At 41.5% G+C, this 18,474-nt stretch overlaps 1 protein-coding gene and 1 long non-coding RNA gene across 6 annotated transcripts in view; one reads left to right on the top strand and one right to left on the bottom strand.

The window, feature by feature from the left end:
* The window catches only part of USP47 (ubiquitin specific peptidase 47), a 147,593-nt gene extending 132,075 nt beyond the window's left edge, over positions 1 to 15,518 (top strand). For all 5 annotated transcript variants that reach the window (XM_029583054.1, XM_029583053.1, XM_029583058.1 and 2 more), the window contains 7 exons: positions 76 to 156; positions 1,536 to 1,651; positions 1,963 to 2,081; positions 3,066 to 3,196; positions 7,915 to 7,962; positions 8,049 to 8,179; positions 13,124 to 15,518. In XM_029583054.1, coding sequence (XP_029438914.1) covers positions 76 to 156; positions 1,536 to 1,651; positions 1,963 to 2,081; positions 3,066 to 3,196; positions 7,915 to 7,962; positions 8,049 to 8,179; positions 13,124 to 13,298 — 801 coding nt within the window. In that variant the 3' untranslated portion in view covers positions 13,299 to 15,518. The remainder of the gene's footprint in view (positions 1 to 75; positions 157 to 1,535; positions 1,652 to 1,962; positions 2,082 to 3,065; positions 3,197 to 7,914; positions 7,963 to 8,048; positions 8,180 to 13,123) is intronic.
* On the bottom strand, positions 2,500 to 17,641 carry LOC115079451. Its single transcript, XR_003853292.1, has 2 exons — positions 17,257 to 17,641; positions 2,500 to 3,184 (listed from the first exon to the last, which is right to left on the bottom strand). It is a non-coding gene; the product is annotated as an uncharacterized LOC115079451 (long non-coding RNA).
* Positions 17,642 to 18,474: the final 833 nt, after the last annotated feature.

Here is an 18,474-nt window from a genome sequence, read left to right as displayed (position 1 = left end):
CATTTTACTGAGATTTGTGTGGAAATAGAACCATTCTTTATATTTTGTAGCAGGTGGTATGCTTTTAATTTGCAGATCACTATTCGGCTTGGAAGAGCTCTGAAGAAAGGGGAATACAGAGTCAAAGTGTTCCAGCTTCTAATAAATGAGCCAGAGGTAAAGCATATGAAATTCAAAATTTTGTAAGGGTTAGATTTGCAGACTATATATTATTTATTTTTAATTTTTATATACCGATGTTCCTGTAAAGAATACTGTGCTTAGCATCAGAGAGTCGTATTTAGTAAATCATTTCAGGAGGCACTTCTGTTAGCCAGGACTATATATTTATGGGGGATTGGAACAGGGTGCTAAGAAAGTTGTAAGATACACAGAGCCAGATTTACGGAGTATTTTTTCCCCACAGAAATAAAATGAGAAAAACCCTTTTATTATATCTGGTCCAAGGAGCCTTTATTCAAAAGAACTTTCTCCCCATTCTGTAGCTGTGAAAAATGTCTTTATTGAATAAGGTTAGAGCGTGAATAAACTTCACAAATTTGCAGTCGTGCAGCGTTTTATTGCTATTTCAACATAGGACTGTGCATTTACAGTGTTCTAAAGCTATCAAATTAGAGTAAACCTGTCATTACATGCCAGTTATGGCTAATGATGAAATATTGTAAGGGCATCTCTGTATCCAACAATCAAAAACATTTTAAAACCCATTTCTGTAACACTCTTCTGAAGACTGTATTTAAAGCTTTTTATCCTACTTTCCTAAGGAAAAGAAGACTTATGAGATTGTTTTGCCTGTATGTGTGTGTCCTCCCTATAACTTTTATTGTTTGGTGTCCTACCCACACCAAATAGTTATGACATGTCAGAGAAGGACATTTATATATTTAACATTTATAGACTGCTTTCCTGGTCTAAAAGACATTCAGTCAGATATGCAGAATAGCACTGAACTCGAGGATAAAACCAATGCAACAGTCAATAATAAAAACGTTACTTAAATTAAATCTGTTGATGTCAGTGTCTACTAAAAAAATCGGGCCTTCAGCATGCAACAGTCACTGCTCAGATCCCCCCAAAAGGCCTTTTCCTATCCCCTCACACCTTGATCAACAAAAGGCCAGAATCCTAAAAATCTAACAACCTAAATACCCTAATTCTTCTCCACCTGAAATATTAGTTTAAAATAACAAAAAGTAAAGATGAAAAGATAATCAATCTATGCCTTGCATTTAGAAAATCCAGAAAAGATAAATATAAAGACCCCCCACTAAGTCAACCATCTCTGGCAGGGCTGTGTTTTGGGGTTTTTTTTTCATATCCATGGATATGCAGGGACTGAGAATGCATCCATCCCAGAAATAGGCTACTTTTGTTGTAGTTGAAACTTGTAGTCTTGATTTCAAGTCCTTATCACGAAAATACCGCCTATCCGATATAACTAGGTCTCCATATGATATTTATTTATAGCACAATAGAAAGGCTTTGGAGCAGCCAGCTCATGTGCATTTTTTTTTATTTATTTTTTTTGCTGACAGCCTTGCAAGTTTCTCCTGGATGCAGTTTTTTCTAAAGGAATGACCGTGCGCCAGTCAAAAGAAGAACTGCTGCCTCAGCTCAGAGAGCAGTGTGGCTTGGACCTCTGCATTGACAGGTAGGTGGGTTATTTACAGTGCAAGATGGTTGATCATAAGGAACTAGTTACTGATGTATTCTTTTCGTACTAATGTATAGAATCAAATCTGTTAAAAATTGTATTTGCATTCTGTACCTCTAGAAAACAGTTGAAAACAAGGCATGGGTCTCAATCTGTCTTTCCTGGTTAACGATAAAAGCAAAATAAACATTTTCCAAAGAAAATGTGTGCATTGTGATACCCAGTTTCGTAAGAATGTAAAGATGTTGTCTTTAATCCAGTGTAACCGGAGACTATTGGTTAATATTGTCCAAAATCCTCATTTATAGGTTTCGCCTACGAAAGAAAACCTGGAAGAATCCCGGCACTGTATTTCTGGATTACCATGTCTATGAGGAAGATATTAATATTTCAAGCAATTGGGAAGTCTTTCTAGAAGTTCTTGATGGTAATAAATGTAACTTCTTATAAATAAGGGTATTACATTGCATAAAGATGATTAATGGGACATAAGTGTCTGTATTTTATCACCATTCCAGAGGTTGGCATTGATGCTGCTATGCTGTAGGTATTGAAATACTGAAAAATTTCAGTGCATTGTCAGGATGACTTCCCTTTCAGGTATTTTACTTATCAGATTGTCCCGAAGCTTCAAGCTCATGTGCATTCTCTCTTACAATAGAAATGTTTCTCCAAAGACAAGAGGATCACCCATCACACATGGGTGATGACATCACCCGGTACCGAGCAGATGCTTTCTAAAGCTTTCTTAAAAAGTGTCAGTAAACACTTTTGGACATGTACAGCAGTTCCTACAGCCCTTCAGCACACCTCAGTTCGGGGTTTTTTCTAGATTCATATTCATATTTTCTAGATTCATATTCTTTTTTTTTTTTTTTTTCTAGATTCATATTCTTTGTAAATCGTGTCTTGTGCTGTTGGGTGAAATTTTATGTGTATGTATGTATATATAAATATCTGTATACACACACACACTGATTTTTACATCAGATCTATACAAATAGCTCGTGCATATTCATTAAGCCTATATCATGAAACCAGATCTTTTTGTGGGCCATAAGGACTAGAGTTGAGAATCACTTAACTAATGTAAGAATATAGAAAGTAAGATATTTTTTTAATTTATCACAAACCTTTTCAAAGAAGGGGAAAAAAGTGATAGAAAAATGCATTATTGTCATTTAGAAATTAGAATATACCATTCTAGTCTTTACAGCTCATTCAGGTGTCCCTTAAAAAAGCAGTTGATTTTCTATGATGTTAATTATCCCTTTTTTACTTGTATACACAGATATACATACATATAAATGTTTCCTTTGTATACTTTGGTTGCCTTTAAAAACTGGCATGTTTGGGGGTCACAAGTGTCAGCTGAGAATAGTTATACAATATCGCTCCATATCTTCTGCAGAGGTGGAAAAAATGAAGTCCATGTCACAGCTTGCTGTTCTTTCCCGACGATGGAGACCATCAGAAATGAAGCTAGACCCCTTCCAAGAAGTTGTGTTAGAGAGCAGCAGTGCTGATGAACTGAAAGAAAAGGTGAATTAAATTCTACTTGACATGAGAAATAGAACAACAGGTCATTCCCACTAGGGAGTGTAAGAGAAATGAATTACATTAATTGCTCTATTTTAATTGATTTTTCTCATGGGTAGAAAATGATTTTGAAAATTAGTAATACTACCGCTTGTGGAGTGTGATTGAGGCCAGCAGCTTCAAACTGAAAGTTACATCATTGAACCTCACCATCGACAAGCAGGCATGCATTAGCTATTACACATTGGTGATGTCATCTGATGGTACTAACACTGTGAAGACTTTACTGGGCATAAGATGGAGCTCTTACACACACACCACACTGCCTCATGAACCCCTCATGAATCACATGAATGTGTCCCAATCTGTCGCTTAAATTTTTTTACTTTTTGAGGCCTAGTACTTCTTTCTGCTTCATTGCTGTAAAATTTTTCTGCTGCTATCTTGTTAGTCCCTCACACAGAACTTTTAAGCTCTTAGGAAAAAAAAGAGAATAAGATTCAGCATTTAAAAAGTAAGATATCGAAGGGCACAGAGAATTTCAAGGCCAAGAAGCCTGCATTAAACAGCTTTAAAGTCTGTGAGCACAGGACATCCATCACAGAAACATACTCCGTCTACAACAGCTGTGGTGGAATATCCCCCAGAGTGCGGTAGTACAGTGTCTGGAAGATGAAGGTCCTAATTTGTTTCATCTGGACCCAGAGCCCACCAGGGCACCATCGGTGTTCAGTGAGAAGCTCACATTCTAAGGAGCAGTTGTCATAATTGGCACAGCAGACCATGACACTGTCAGTGGTGTCTAAGTGGAGGAATTCAGCATGTGCATCCAAGAGTCCTCTGACGACTCATGACATGGAAGGAACTGCTATCCATGAAGTGGGGTGCTAGTCAACAGGAGTTGACACTAGTAGCATGAAGTGCCTCTGAGCCAGCCACTTCTGTGGCAGGGGATGCTGCTGAGGCACTGGATTCCTTTTCAGTGTTATTGGTATCTAAGTGAGGAAGAGTCGATCTTGGTTTTCGAAGAGCATATCTCTGCTCCATATCCGGCTCAGAAGATCCCTCAACCAGCTGGAACCCAGTTATTAGAGCTAGTGAATAAATTATTTGCCTCAAGCCATGAAGACAAGAGGGAGATTAGAACCTCTCCTGTCCAAAATGGAGGAAGTTTTTCCACATAGTGGGACTGTTCAAATCATCACAAGAGCTTCTAGTGTTGGGAGTAAGCCCTTAACTATGAGATGATTTCTCTTCCTCCCTGGAAGGCCCTTCATGAATCAAAGGGTGAAGAAGTGGGCTTCATCCACTTTGAGTTCTTTCCAGATGTTTCCTTGCCAGACCAGTGGAGGGTTGTGCTTCACTTGCCGCCTTCATCATCGGGTTTGTGGCTTATTGTTCCCCTGTAGTTAGAAGAGGAAGATTCCATGGGTTTCCTTCTGATCCCCTTCCAGATTTGACACTGCATAGCTCTCCTCTGTTGGGTCTCTGCTTGGACAAGCTGGCAAAGATTCTTGTCTGTGCTGGAGAACACACATGTTTGGGCTCCTTCAGTTCCTTCATCCCCCAGCAGATTCTGTGGCAATCCCATTTCACAAACTTCTCCAGGATCTGCAGATAAAAATGTGGCAGATGCCCCAAAACCTGACTTGAAATATAGAGTGCAGGCCACTCCAGGATTTGGGTGTCCAATTGTAAGTACACTCACAGTCACTCCAGCTCACCCCCAGTCACTCCAACTCACCCCCAGGGGAGGACCTTAAGGCAGTGGATGCATTTGGGAAGAAGATCTTTCAGCGTTCCATGCTGAGTTCCTGAATTGCGGCTCACCAGCTTTATATAAATGCAGAGTCCAGAAGCTGAAACTTGACATAATTATCAGAAGCATGGAAGACATGGAGCAATGTGAGACAAACCTTATCCATTCCATAAATAAAGCTTTCAATACTATAGACAGGACTTTGGCTGCTTCTGTAGAGGCCCAAAGGCTTGTATAGTTGCGGATAAGCAGCCTCCGAGAGGACGTGTATGATCATCTCATTGAAGTGCCCTGTACAGGGGACAGCCTGTTCAGCGATAAAATTCAAGAGACTATGGCTGTTATTAAGGAGCATTAATCATCACTACAATCGTTATCAGCTATTCAGGAGATCCAAATGGCCTCAGCCCCTATCCAAAGCCAGTGCTTCTCTTACAAACATTCATTTTGCCACAGATGTCTCTTCCTTGCTTTTCAGCGTTCTTAAGCTTCTTCCACTCTTTAGCATATGTCCACTCAGGTCAGCAGAGGGAAAGGCATCAGCCTAAGACTCAGCAGCAGAAGCAGCCTAAACCAGGCACTGTTTTTTGAGAAGTGCCTCCCCACCTTCTGCAGCATATTACCAGCGGTGAAAGGAGTTCTGATCTTTCTCAATCCTTTGGTATCCAGGTTCATGAAAAAACTGATATTCCAGACCTCTGGTCAGTAAACTTTTGTTGCTTTGGGACCTCAACTCATGAAACCATCTTTCTAACTGCTTGAGTCAGTGGGCTGGAAGTTTCTTACATGGAAAGTATTGTTTCTGGTGGTTGTCACTTTGGCACACAGAGTAAGTGAACTACAGGCTCTGGTTTCATATTCACCATACCTGAAATTTTGTCACAATGAGATGGTTCTATGGACCCCAAGCTCTTTCCAAAAGTGGTGTCTGCATTTCATAATAATCAAACTATTATGCTACCTCCATTCTTTCCAAGATCTCCTGCACACAGAGAATGGGCTCTTTACTCCTTGGACTGTGCCCTGCCATATTATCTAAAGAGGACTCAACCTTGCCATCAAGCTTCTCAACTATTCATGACCTTTTTTCCCAATATATTGGGAAAGTTAGTTTCCAAACAAACTCTGTTCATCTAGATAATGGAATGTATAGCACACTGTTGTGTGCTGGCCGGCTTCCAGATTACAGACTCTGCTGTGGCAGCTTCAGAGGCTCATCTCAAGGTCACTTACATTGAAGACATTCGCAGAGTGGCTACTTGGTCATCTGTGTACATCTTCACATCCCACTACTGTCTCAACAGCATGCCCCTAGGATACAGTAACTTTGGATAAGTAGTTCCTGCAACTTGTTCACCCAGTAGTCCACTGTCTACCTGGTGGGACCAGATTGTCTTAAGTGCTTCCGCAGTGCATCCCTCAGCTTGACTCTCCATGTGTAATGGCTAATTTATGCCTGCTGATTAATGCTGAAAGCAAGTTTGCTTATTTGTAAACATGGTTTTCCATAAACAGCAGAATGAATTAGCCATAATTAATACTTGCCCACCGCTCTGGAAGAGATTGAGGGCCTTACAAAGTAGCATGCAAGCGGGGGATCTCCTGTGCATGCTCAATAAAGTATTCACTGACCTTTGAGAATTGGGTCCATGTCAGCTAGTAAGCAATAGTAGCTTGAGATTTATTTAATGTTTGGGTTCTTGCCAGATACTTGTGACTTGGATTGGCCACTGTTGGAAACAGGATGCTGGGCTTGATGACCCAGTATGGCAATTTCTTATGTTCCGTCGAATGACATCATCCATGTGTATTGGCTCTTTCATCCTGCTGTTTTACAAGTAAGCAAACTTCCTTTCCTGTTTCGTTATACTCCTTGAGTAGCAGTGCCCACAGTTCCTGACTACTTTCGGAGTTAATACAACAGTAATGAATGGTAAGGAAAGTGTCTTGTGTTTTTAATTACTTGTTACCTGCAGAAACTTCTATAGTGCTTTCAGTAACTTTCATCGCATCTTTCCATCACACAGACTCCCAAACTCACACTCCCCCGCACAAACACGTGCACCCTTAAAAAAAAAAAAGCACAGATTAGGCCTTTTTCTCATCCCCTTCTAGTCATCCTTTAGAATCCCCCCTGCCCCCCCCCCCCATACACACACCCTGCAGGAAGCTGTTTGTGTCCTCTTCTCCTAACTATAGTAGAAGTTGTCAAGTACTCTCTTTTGCGTAGCTCTTCCTTTAGACACGAGGATTCATCTTCCCTTCCCCTGTCACATCCAGGAAACCCTAACTCCTCTCATGTCCCTTTCCTCCTCCCAGACATGGGGAATGGGAGGAGGGTGTAACACATGCACCAAAAAGACAGGATGTCTCCTTGTTACCTACTGCGGTCATTGCTTCTTTTATACCAAATACAGATTTTAATGTAATGTTAGTCCTGTTTGGTTGGAAGGAGTCCCATTTTAGCATTTTTAGTATTTAAAAACAAGAATGGGATTCATATCCCATGTTCTCAGAAGGCCTGCTGAATCTCCCCGAAATTTCAGGCAACAACTCTACAGTGCTTTCACGACAGTATTTTAGCAGAGAGAGAACAGGTCCTCTATCGAATACATAGGATACTCTGAAAAATGGTGTTGTGGATGAACCGTGTAGGGGAGTTGTGTTCAGCCTGCAGCAAGAGCAAAACTGAGAGTGGTCACAGTATTAAAATGTGAAACCGGCCCCATCTGCCTTCGCATTTCATTCCGTAGCCATACATTTTCCCCTATCCTTTCAGAGTTTCACATCTCAGTAAATCAGCCATGTCCATTTTGAGAGAAATCAATCGTATTGGAATCTCTTGAAAAATGCTTTCTTAGTCTGATGTATGTTTTAAGCTTTATAGGTTGTGTTTTGCGTGCTTCTCTTCACATTTGCCGAAGGGAATATAAAATGATCAGGATCTCCCATTATTTTACAGCTTAGTGAATTAAGTGGAATTGCTTTGGAAAACATAGAATTTGCAAAGGTGAGTGGGAGTGGGCACTGGCAACGTATTTTGCTGTCTGTATTAAATATATATATTGATTTATTAACCAGATAACTTCTCTGCAGGGTAGAGGAACATTTCCATGTGACATTTCAGTGCTTGAGATCCACCAGGATCTGGACTGGAATCCTAAAGTGACTGCTTTGAATGTCTGGCCTCTCTACATTTGTGACGATGGAGCTGTCATATTCTACAGGTATGTAATATGTGACACCAAACTCTGAAAAGGAGACTCAAGTGCCTTTGGATGTTGCACATGTTGGTCTTATAAAAGGTATCACAGCCTAATAAATCTCCAGGACCACTAGAGATCTGCACTACAGAAAACTCTTTGCAATCTGCCAGAATGACCAAGCCTCTCTTTTGCCAAATTATATAAAATATGGTGCAGAATTTGTAAGTAGATAAGAACATAAGAAGTTGCCATACTGGGTCAGACCTAAGGTCCGTCAAGACCAGCAGTGGCTAATCCAGGATACAAATATTAAATAAATCCCATGCTATTAATGCCCGTATTAAGCAGTGGCTATTTCCTAAATCAACTTGATTAATTAGGGGTGTTTGTTTAAAAAAAAAAAAAAAGGGAAGTAGCGGAAGTGGGGTTTTGCCATTGTTAGCCAGCAGGAGGGGTGCGCGAGGATTTTGTCGGGAAAGCTGGCTTGTTGTCCCGGGAGCAGCTGAGGGGTTCAGCTGAGCACGCGAGGCTGTGAGGCCTGCAGTGTTCTGAGAGCCACTGTGGAGAAAGGGCCTCACTGCTTGGCATACACATGCACCGGGGAACTGCCAGGAAGAGAGCTTGCTACTGCTTCCCCACCTATCTTTTTTGATCTACTGGCCTCAGAAGGAATGGACACGCAGTTCACCACATTGCTAGCTGAAGAAGCAGCCATCTTAGCTTTTCCCATGCGTTCAGGTCCAGAGCATGGGGAGATATCTTCGTCGGGTGAGGACTTTGGTGCTTTACTGAAGGGACCCCCAAGACATTAAGATGGAGCCACCCCTATTTGGCCATGTTGATCAGGGCTTCTCTTCACTGGATCCAGCAGCTTCCAGAGAACAAGGTGGCTAGGATGGAGTCTGCTGCCCATCTTCCTGGCCAGATGCACAGTATGACTTATTGTGGCGCTCTGCCAGGTCTGTTGCCCTGTCTGGGGGGGGGGGGGGGGGGGGGGTGCACTGGCTTTATGGTTGCACATTTGGACATCAGACTCCTGGTCCAAGACACATCTTGGTACGTTGCCCTTTAAGGGTCAGATGCTGTTTGGGGAAGATCTTGATCAATTGGTTAAGTATCTTGGAGATCCCAAGCCCTAGCATCTACCAGAGGACAAAGGTCAAGCCTTTTATAGATCCAGCAGGGGTCATGGGCAGTTTTGAGCCTCAAGGTGGTATCAGCCTTCTAGATAGTCTTTTGGGGCTGTTTCAATCACTTATTCGAGACCTAGAGGCTGTGGTCAGTTCTTTTGAGATGCCAGAAGGCAGAGAGAGAACTCTGCCCCCTCCTCGAGGATCAATGGAGCTCCCTCCTGAAACTCTGCAGGTTCATTCACTCTTGACGCCTGTAGGAAGCTGACAGCAAGAGTTTTACAAGGAGTGGTCCTGTATAACAGCCGATCAATGGATTCTGGAGATAGTTCGCCTCGGTTATAGCCTAGACCTCCGTTGTCCCATTAAGGAAACCTTCATGGTTTCTCCCTTGTGCAGTCCCGTTCAAACAGCAGGCAATATGCAAAACCCTCCTAAAGTTGCAACTTTTGAGGGCAGTAGTGCCTCTGCCCCCATTGCAGTGTGGCTAGGGACAGTACTCCATTTACTTCATGATCCCCAAGAAGGATGGGTCTTTTCATCCTATTCTGGATCTCAAGTGGGTGAACCGTTATTTCCATACAAAACCTTAGAACCCTGAGATGTTATGCTCTGTTCTGGCTGCAGTAAGGCAGGGGCGGAGTTTCTCCACCCATTGGACCTGTCAGAAGCCTACCTGCACGTTCCCATTCAGAACAAGGATCAGAGATATCTCCGGTTTTGTGTGCTTCTGGAACATTTGGTCTGGCAACCGTGCCACAGGTCTTCACAAAGGTGGTGATGGCGGCTCTGCTGTCCAAAGATTTCACAGTCCACCCATATCTAGACTATTTTCATCAATTTTGCAAAGAGTTTTTTACAGACCACACAGTCCCTGGAACATTTAGGGGCCCAGTTCAATACCCTGGCGGGACAGATACATAGGCAGGGGAGGAGGTTTCTGGATTTGAACATGCTCACGGAGTGGGACTACCTGCAGGTGCTCGCTCTAATGGCAGCAGTGACTCTGGATTTGGTGCCCTGGGCCAGGGCCCACATGTGGCTGCTCCAGGCATCGCTTCTGACTCGTAGGGCACCACAGACGCATGACTACATGCTGAGGCTTCTGCTGAGTCCAGTGGTTCGTCAGTCCTTGCCATAGTGGTTAGTCCTCACCAGCTTGTTGAAGGGAGTCAGCCTGTTCACCCTGGCTTGGATTCTGGTCACTACGGATGCAAGCCTCGCTGGCTAGGGTACTCACTGTCAGACACAAGTGGCTCAGGGGAGTTGGTCCCCAGAGGGAAGCCACATGGTCCATTAATCAACTAGAGATCAGGGCGATTCACCTGGTGCTCCTTCACTTCCTCCCGCTGATTAAGGGAACGGCCAGTTGTGTCCCCTCAGATGCTACAGCAGTGGAGGAACCAGAAGCATGGGCGTCTCGTTGCAAATGTCCCTCCTCTTCCCTTGGGCAGAGAAGCATCTCAACCTGTTATTAGTGGCATATATTGCAGGTCAGGAGAATGTTCAAGCTGATTTCCTCAGCCGAAATTGGTTGGATCCCAGGGAATGGGAGTTGAATGCATACGCCTTTTGAATGATTTGTCACAAGTGGGGTTGTCTGCGTACTGTCGAAATGCAAAGGTAGATGGTTTCTTCGGTCAGCAACGGGACCAGAGCTCAATGGAAATTGATGCTCTAGAGCAGCCATGGCTAACAGGGAAGCTTCTATATGTCTTTCCTCTGTGGATGCTCATAGGCAGGCTGCCTCGATGGATAGAGCTGGAGCCAAATTGGGCGATTCTAATCACGTTGGATTGGCCTCAAAGGCCTTGATATGCAGATCTACTTCAATTTCAGGTGGCTCGAACTTTGAGTGTTTTGAAAATTCGGGATCTTTTGGTACAGGGACCTGTTGCCATGGAGGATCTGGCTCCATTCTCCGCTCTTGAGCGGAGACTACTCCTTAAGAAGGGGTATTACTCTGCGGTGATCTCCGTGTTATATAAGTCCAGAAATGGTCTACCTCCTTAGCCTACTTCCAAGTCTGGCGCCTATTTATTTATTTATGGTTTTTCTGGACCGACATTCGTTGGGAAACATCATATCGGTTTACATAGAACCAGGAAATGCAGCATAAAAGCTTTACAAGGAATGTTATAACTTCAAAACATAAAAAGGGTGGGATGCTAGGGAAATAGAGGGGGGAAATAGATAATTAAAATACAAATTAACTTCAATATATAACAGAGTGGGATGCTTAGATCATGGAGGGAGGTAAAGATAAATAAAATACTAAAGTAATGGGTCAGAAAGGGGATGAGGAGAGAAAATAGAGCAGGTATAGGGGTATATCAAGATATAAGTTGGTTAAGGAATAATTATATGGCGATCCAAGGATTTACCAATGGTATAATTGCAGAGCGGGTCTAAAAGGTTATGCATTAAAAGGGGTGGAGGGAGGGGTATGAGGCCTAGAAGGCAGAATGAGGGAGAGGTGACAAAAGGTTTGAGCAATTTTGTCAAGACAGGTCAGAGTCTCCCTGCCAGGCCCCGGTTTCTTGTATCCTAGTCTGCTTTCAGAGTGGACTTGACAAAGGTCTAGCTCTGAATGTGCAGGCTATTGCGGGTTATTGAGGGACCATTGCGGGTGCCTCTGTTGCCGCTCACAAGGGGGGATAAGAGGCTGCATCCTCCTTTCCTGCCCATTGTTCATCCATGGGACTTAAATCTAGTCCTGAGAGCTCTTTCAGGGGCTCCCTTTGAGCCTATGAGGCAGAGTTTGTTGGAGTAGTGAGTAACAAATGCTTATAAATAAATAAAGTCATTTATTTGGGCACCTAGGTTAGGTGCCTAGTGCTGAGAATCGGTGCTTAGCACCCAACTTTGTTCCCTGCCCCTGTAGCTACCTGCTTTCTAGGCTCCTAAATTTGAGTCTAGTGAAACTAAGAGCCTAACTGTAGGAATTCAGCCCTAGAAAACGTTTTTAAATGGCCAGTGTAGCAGCTGAGCTCCCAGTGAAGCAGCAAAACCCTTTGAAAATTTTCCACTTAGTATCTAATCTCAAAAATGGATTAATTTTATTGTGTGTTTTATCTGCCCACTAGTCTTGCATTATACAGATAGAATGGAATATAGAAATAAACATATAAATATAACTGCCTACACATGGAAAGAAGTAAAATGTTACACAGATGAATGCTTTACTCAAGTTCTAGTTTGTATGTGTCTGAATTGTATTATTATGTACGTGAATACGGTGATCTGTCCCAAATAATATTTTGGAGGTAGCGGAAAATAAAAGTTTAGATAGATAACATAAGGGTGGTTAATCGTTGCATTAAATGGCACAAATAAAAATGATGGAAAATATTGAGGGAAAAAAATATATATATATGTTTGTTTAATCTGTGGAGCAAGTGTGGTTCTGATAGCTGATGCGAGCTGTGACCTGCACAGGAGAGAGAGGAGCAGATAAGAGAAGATCCCAGCATTTTCCAGATCATGAGTCTCCAGATGAACTATGCTCTAGGGTGTGTGTGTGTGTAATATAAACTTTACCACATACTTCTTAATTACCAATAATACTAGTTTGGTTTGCAGATTTATTGAACTTGATTTTTTTAAATATTTGTGTATATATATCTAGATATAGATATATATATAGAGAGAGAGGGGGAGGTGTGTATGTGTATATATGTATATATATATATATATATATATGTATGTATAGTGAGAGAGAGGGCCTGACATCTCATAACGTTTTTTGTGTCGCTCACCAACATTGACCCATGCAAAATCCAAACGTGATAATCTTTGCTTGTTTTACAATAGTGGTTCTAACTTTGTCTTGCAGGGATAGAAGCGAAGAATTAACTGAGCTAACAGATGAACAGAGAAATGAACTGTTGAAAAAGGAAAGCAGTCGGCTCCAGAAGACCGGACACCGTGTGACTTACTCCCCCCGGAAAGAAAAAGCACTAAAAATTTATCTAGATGGGGCACCAAATAAAGATTTAAGTCAAGACTGACAGTGTAGCAGTTCCCTGGAAAATAGCTTTTTTTGTTTGTTGTTTTAAAAAGTTCACTACTACTGTGTAGTGCCACTGTGGCAGGACACTTATTAGGTATAGAGCAATGACACCAGCACTAATTGGCTTGCAGTCTACCAAGCAGAAGACCAGGGCACCTGGTTTAACTTGGAATCATGTTGTGCACTATAGTCAAATGTACTGTAATGGTAAAAAAAAAAAAAAAAAAAGAAGTGCATATAGAGGGAAGAAAAATAAAGGGAGGGAAGGGGGTGAGTGAGCACAATGCACGTGGTAGTTAGGAAAGCTAGCCCCAGGATGCCTCATGGCTTAGTAATTAAAGCTGTGCAAGAGCCAGGAATTAAACTTTCTGATACACACATTACCTCGTTTGGAGATTTTTGGAAGTGAATTCAGCACGCCGAGAAAGCAGCAACAAAGCAGGGCCTGAGGACTTGATAGGATCATCCGAGCCGGACGACTTGTTTTTTTATACAGCAAGCTGCTTAAAGTTCGTCGGAGGGGGGGGGGGAGTATTCTGGCAACCTTCTGTGAAAGGTAGCCCGGCAGAACATTTTTAAGAGGGTTTTTTTTTCCTATTTCAGTGACGTCTTGTAATCTTATCAGGTTTATTTTTCGGTCAGTCTGCACCGCCTTTCACTCGGGTCTTCAAGCAGAACTGCCTGTGGTTCAGCTCCATGCCATTTGGTTCCTTTCCCTAGAGCAACATTCACTGTGTCCATCTGGAAACAAAGCTGCCTACTTAAGTTTCTCTTCACTACCGTGTTGTGCTGCTATTGCTCAGATTTTCCCTTCTTGGCGAATGTTGTGCTCAGCTGCTTGCTTGATCATTTTTTTTTTTTTTTATGATTTGTACAGTTTCTTTTGTGTGATTGGGATTTGTTTCCTGGCCGATTGAAATTTTATTTTGTTTGGTCCATTTAGTGCTGTTGGCGGACACCTTTTAATCTTTGGTGGTGTTTTATTTATAGTCCTGCTTCATACAATTAGTTTCAAGCAAACTCTTAACACTTTGTCATTTTAATTTTACTGGTGATCTGGTCCTGATGCAGTCAGCACGATTTAATCCATAGTAGACTACTGGAAACCGCAAATCTGTTTTCGCTTTTCTTCCTGCTTTTTGCTATACAGAGGCCGATCCCGCATAATTTGTGAAAACACTGTTGGACTTGCAGCAATCAATAAATACATTTCTGGTAAACCTTTTCATGGCAGATGCTGCGTACCACAGTGAGCACGCCACTAAAACATTCATTCTGTCTTAACGTTTGTATCCTCAAACGTTTGTGGACGTTGCATTTGGAAAAGAGCTGCAGCACACCATGTATAGAGAGAGAGGTCCTTTTGTAGAAAAAGGGTGTTTCTTCTGGAAGATTTTTAAAAAGGCAGCAGTCCCTCTAACTCATTAATTATGGAATTGTGTAGTACAGATGTTTATATTGCTATATACTTAGCCAAGAATTCATGTAGTTGTAATGAGGCATATCTTGGAGATATTATAAGCTAAGGCAGTAGAAAAGAAAGGAGATAAAACTGTGCTATGCTATTGTAAATGTTGACAGCTATTCCACATTAGTAGGTGGGGGAATTCATCTTAAGGGGCAGGCAGGCATGTTTGTGATTTCTGAATAAAATAACATGTGGGGCGCCCATTGCGCACAATACTGGCTCCCACCACCACCACCACCACCACCGAGTTAGTGTTTCAGCATAGCAACCAGTGGATCCAGATTTAGTTCTTGGCATGGGCTTTTTAGGCTGAAAGGGTTGACATTTTATATTCACGTATTTGCAGTGGCTGCATTATTATGAAAGTGTTCAGCAGTACTTAAAAATGGTTAACCTGATCTGGCCAAACAAGACTATAAAGAGAGCTAAGATTTCAGGAGCAGCTATTGTGTAACTCAGAGCACATCACCCAATGAAATAAGTGTACGGTCACCAGGAGAATGATTATTTTTACTCTTCTTTTGGGGGAGGGGGAAAGGGTTCTTCAACAGGAGATGTTGATATATTTGCTAAGAAAATATTTTTTCATTGTAAATTAGATCAGGCTACAAAGAGATAACAGTTAAGTCACAAGCCTGAATAATAATATGTAGGTTTTCTTTCTATTTACTAGTGTGATATAAATAAGAATTTTAAATATTTTGTATATATGCAAAATACTTGTAATAAAAGTTGCCATGATGTACATGATATGGACTCACAGTAGCATTCAAACCTTTTACCCCTCTGTCTGTCTTGCTTACTTCCAGAAACTGCTTTGTACAAAATGTGCATGCTCGGGCTATATACAAGGAGCCAGTTTAATTTTTAAATATGATGAAGAAAAACCATTTAACTGTGATCAAATTACTTTTTCCTTTCTGAAAGTAATGAATGATGTGAACTTGACCTAGGGTAAGGTTATTGTGGTGGGGAAACTGTCTATGATGGCCAGAAGTGACCAATACTGTCCTAAAATTGCAGACTGAAGGTGATATTGCTCTCTGGATGTCATTTTTGGAATCCCAAAGGACTATAGTTTCCTGCTTGATCCAGTCTTGTACACATCCTTTGTTTCCCACCCGCTATCTGCATCCACCTCAACCACAGCAAAAAAAAAAAAAAATCCCTTTTTATGTTCTTTACATGCTTACTTAGCTCTCTTCTTATTTGCTCTTGAATCTAAACTATCACAAAGATTTGTGTTTACTTAGGAGCTGTAACAAACCTGGAGCATCCACCACAAAATAGCAAAATTTAGTATCCAAATCCAAAATGTGAATATATTCAGTATAATTGGCAGTGCCATTCCCTAATACTAATGAAGGAATCCACATTTAATCTCTTTCAATCAAAGTTCTTGATCCTCGAAGTCACTGGGACTGATTTACCAAACTATTCAATTGTATAATTATTATGTAAGGTGGTTATTCTTTTAAGAAGATACGATGTAGATAACCATTCACGATAATAGTAGAGTGAGTGTGTAAGTGTGGATGAAAGTATATGTAGGAGGAAGGTGTATGTGGATGAATGGATTGAATGTGATGGTTTTGTGCAATAGACATAAAATGCTAAGTATTTGTGGTGAGTAGGGTGCAATATCCTTTTGTATTATATAATTAATATGGTATGTGCTGCATGATTTGTAAATTTTCTATTGTGAAATATTTCTCAAACTTTTGTAAGACATGTTTAGTAATTAAACATTTTTAGATTAAGAGATTAAATGTAGATGCCTTTATTAGCATGACACATTTCCTTATTGGAATCTACTAGACTTTTTTTTTTTTTTTGTTGTCAATAATTCAGTGTTTCCCACCCCTCTCCTGGAGGCACATCTAACAGTCAGATTTTCAGGATTGCCACAATGAATATGCATGTGATATTTACATACTGTAGGTCTCCAATGTATGCAAATCGATCATGCATATTTATTATGGATATAGGAGAGGCTTGTATATTCAGCTTAGAATTCCAATTTCACATAACTGAATATAAAAAATATATATTAAGAGTACCAATAGCCGAGTTTAAAACAGTGGTTTGCTACAGTGGGTCTGCACCCACTAATGCAAGTGTGGCCATCTCTGGTCCTCAAGAGCTGCAAACAGGCCCAGTTTTAAGGATATCCATAATGAAAAGATTTTCATGTAATGGGGGCAGTGTATGAGAGAGAATTGCATGCACTCTCGTGTACAGCATATTCATTGTGGATATCCTGAAACCCAGTCCTCTTTGTGGCTCTTGGAGGCTGAAGTTGGCTACTCCTGGACTAGTCACAAGTACATCTGTAGTCTTAGTAATTTATAACTCCTTTTCGGTAAGACGTAAAGCCCTTTAGAAGGACAACCTTTTTATTTAATATATAATTTTACTTTCCTGTTTGTTTTTTCTTTTGAAACTTAAGATGCTAGTGAAAGTCAATTCTCCACATCTGCTCACTCACCCTTGCAATTTTAAAGCTTCAGACCAAGGAGGTATTTATTCAGATAAGTATTTCCAGTTCTTTGTGTGAGGTCTTCATGTTCTCTTAAGAAAAAGAATAGTTGGGCAAAGTTCCAGCAATACAGATGTAGAGGAAATGAGAGTACTGTTTACAAAATTAACTTCATTATGTGTTACGGTATATATTATTTTAGAATCTAATCTCTTCTATAAGTACGTCCGTTCTGGAGAAGATAAGTGTGCTGATGTTGAAGTTATATAGACCAACAAATTGTTTTGCATACATAAACAAGGTATTTCTATAAAGGAAAATCAGGAGCCAGTTCATATACACTACACTATGGGCCGGATTTTAAATGCCCTGCGCGCGTAAATCCGGCCGGATTTACGCGCGCAGGGCCCTTGCTCGCAGGTGCGCCTATTTTGCATAGGTTGCCGGGATGCGCGTAAGTCCCAGCGGCGTAAATCTGCCAACAAAGGTAAGGGGGGGGGGTTTAGATAGTGGGGGGAGGGTGAAGGAAAGTTCCCTCCGAGGCCGCTCCGAAATCGGAGTGGCCTCGGAGGGAACAGGCAGCGCGCGCAGGTTGCACAAATGTGCACCCCCTTGCGCGTGCCGACCCCGGATTTTATAAGATACGCACGGCTACGCGCGTATCTTATAAAATCCAGCGTACTTTTGTTCGCGCCTGGAGCGCGAACAAAAGTACGCGCTCGTGCAAAATTATAAAATCTACCCCTATATATGCAAAACCTATGCTAAGGCCTTCATCTGCAAAAGTTTCAAATCACACAGGCATACAGATTTATGTTCTTAATGTTGCTTTGCAAACATGAGTTTAAATATCTTAGCAAATAATTATACAGCCTATTTATACTTCTGCTGGAAGGTTCAAGGGAATCAGAGCTTGTCACTGCTTCGAATCCAGGTCAGTGGGGACTTAAAAGGTGGTGAATGTAAAACAAAGTGGTGGTTTTACTTCTGTTCCAGGAGCTCTGTGGAAGCATCCCCATCACGGCTCCTGTCCGATTCCTCCAAGTCTGTGCATTCTGCTGCACGCCTGGTCATTGATTTAGGGTGAGGCCATCATGAAAGAGATCATACCAAAAAGAACGTTGTGCTATTTCCAAGAGTTGTAACCGCTCAGTGACTGTATTTAAAGTGGCAAAAAAAAAATAAAATAAAATAAGCTGGGCTGTCGTGAAACCTAGCTAGGGTCAC

The sequence above is a fragment of the Rhinatrema bivittatum genome, chromosome 17 (assembly GCF_901001135.1).
Source record: "Rhinatrema bivittatum chromosome 17, aRhiBiv1.1, whole genome shotgun sequence".
Taxonomy (NCBI): Eukaryota; Metazoa; Chordata; class Amphibia; order Gymnophiona; family Rhinatrematidae; genus Rhinatrema; species Rhinatrema bivittatum.
The sequence above is the reverse complement of the archived record's forward strand: the minus strand, read 5'-3'. Positions and strand labels throughout refer to the sequence as shown.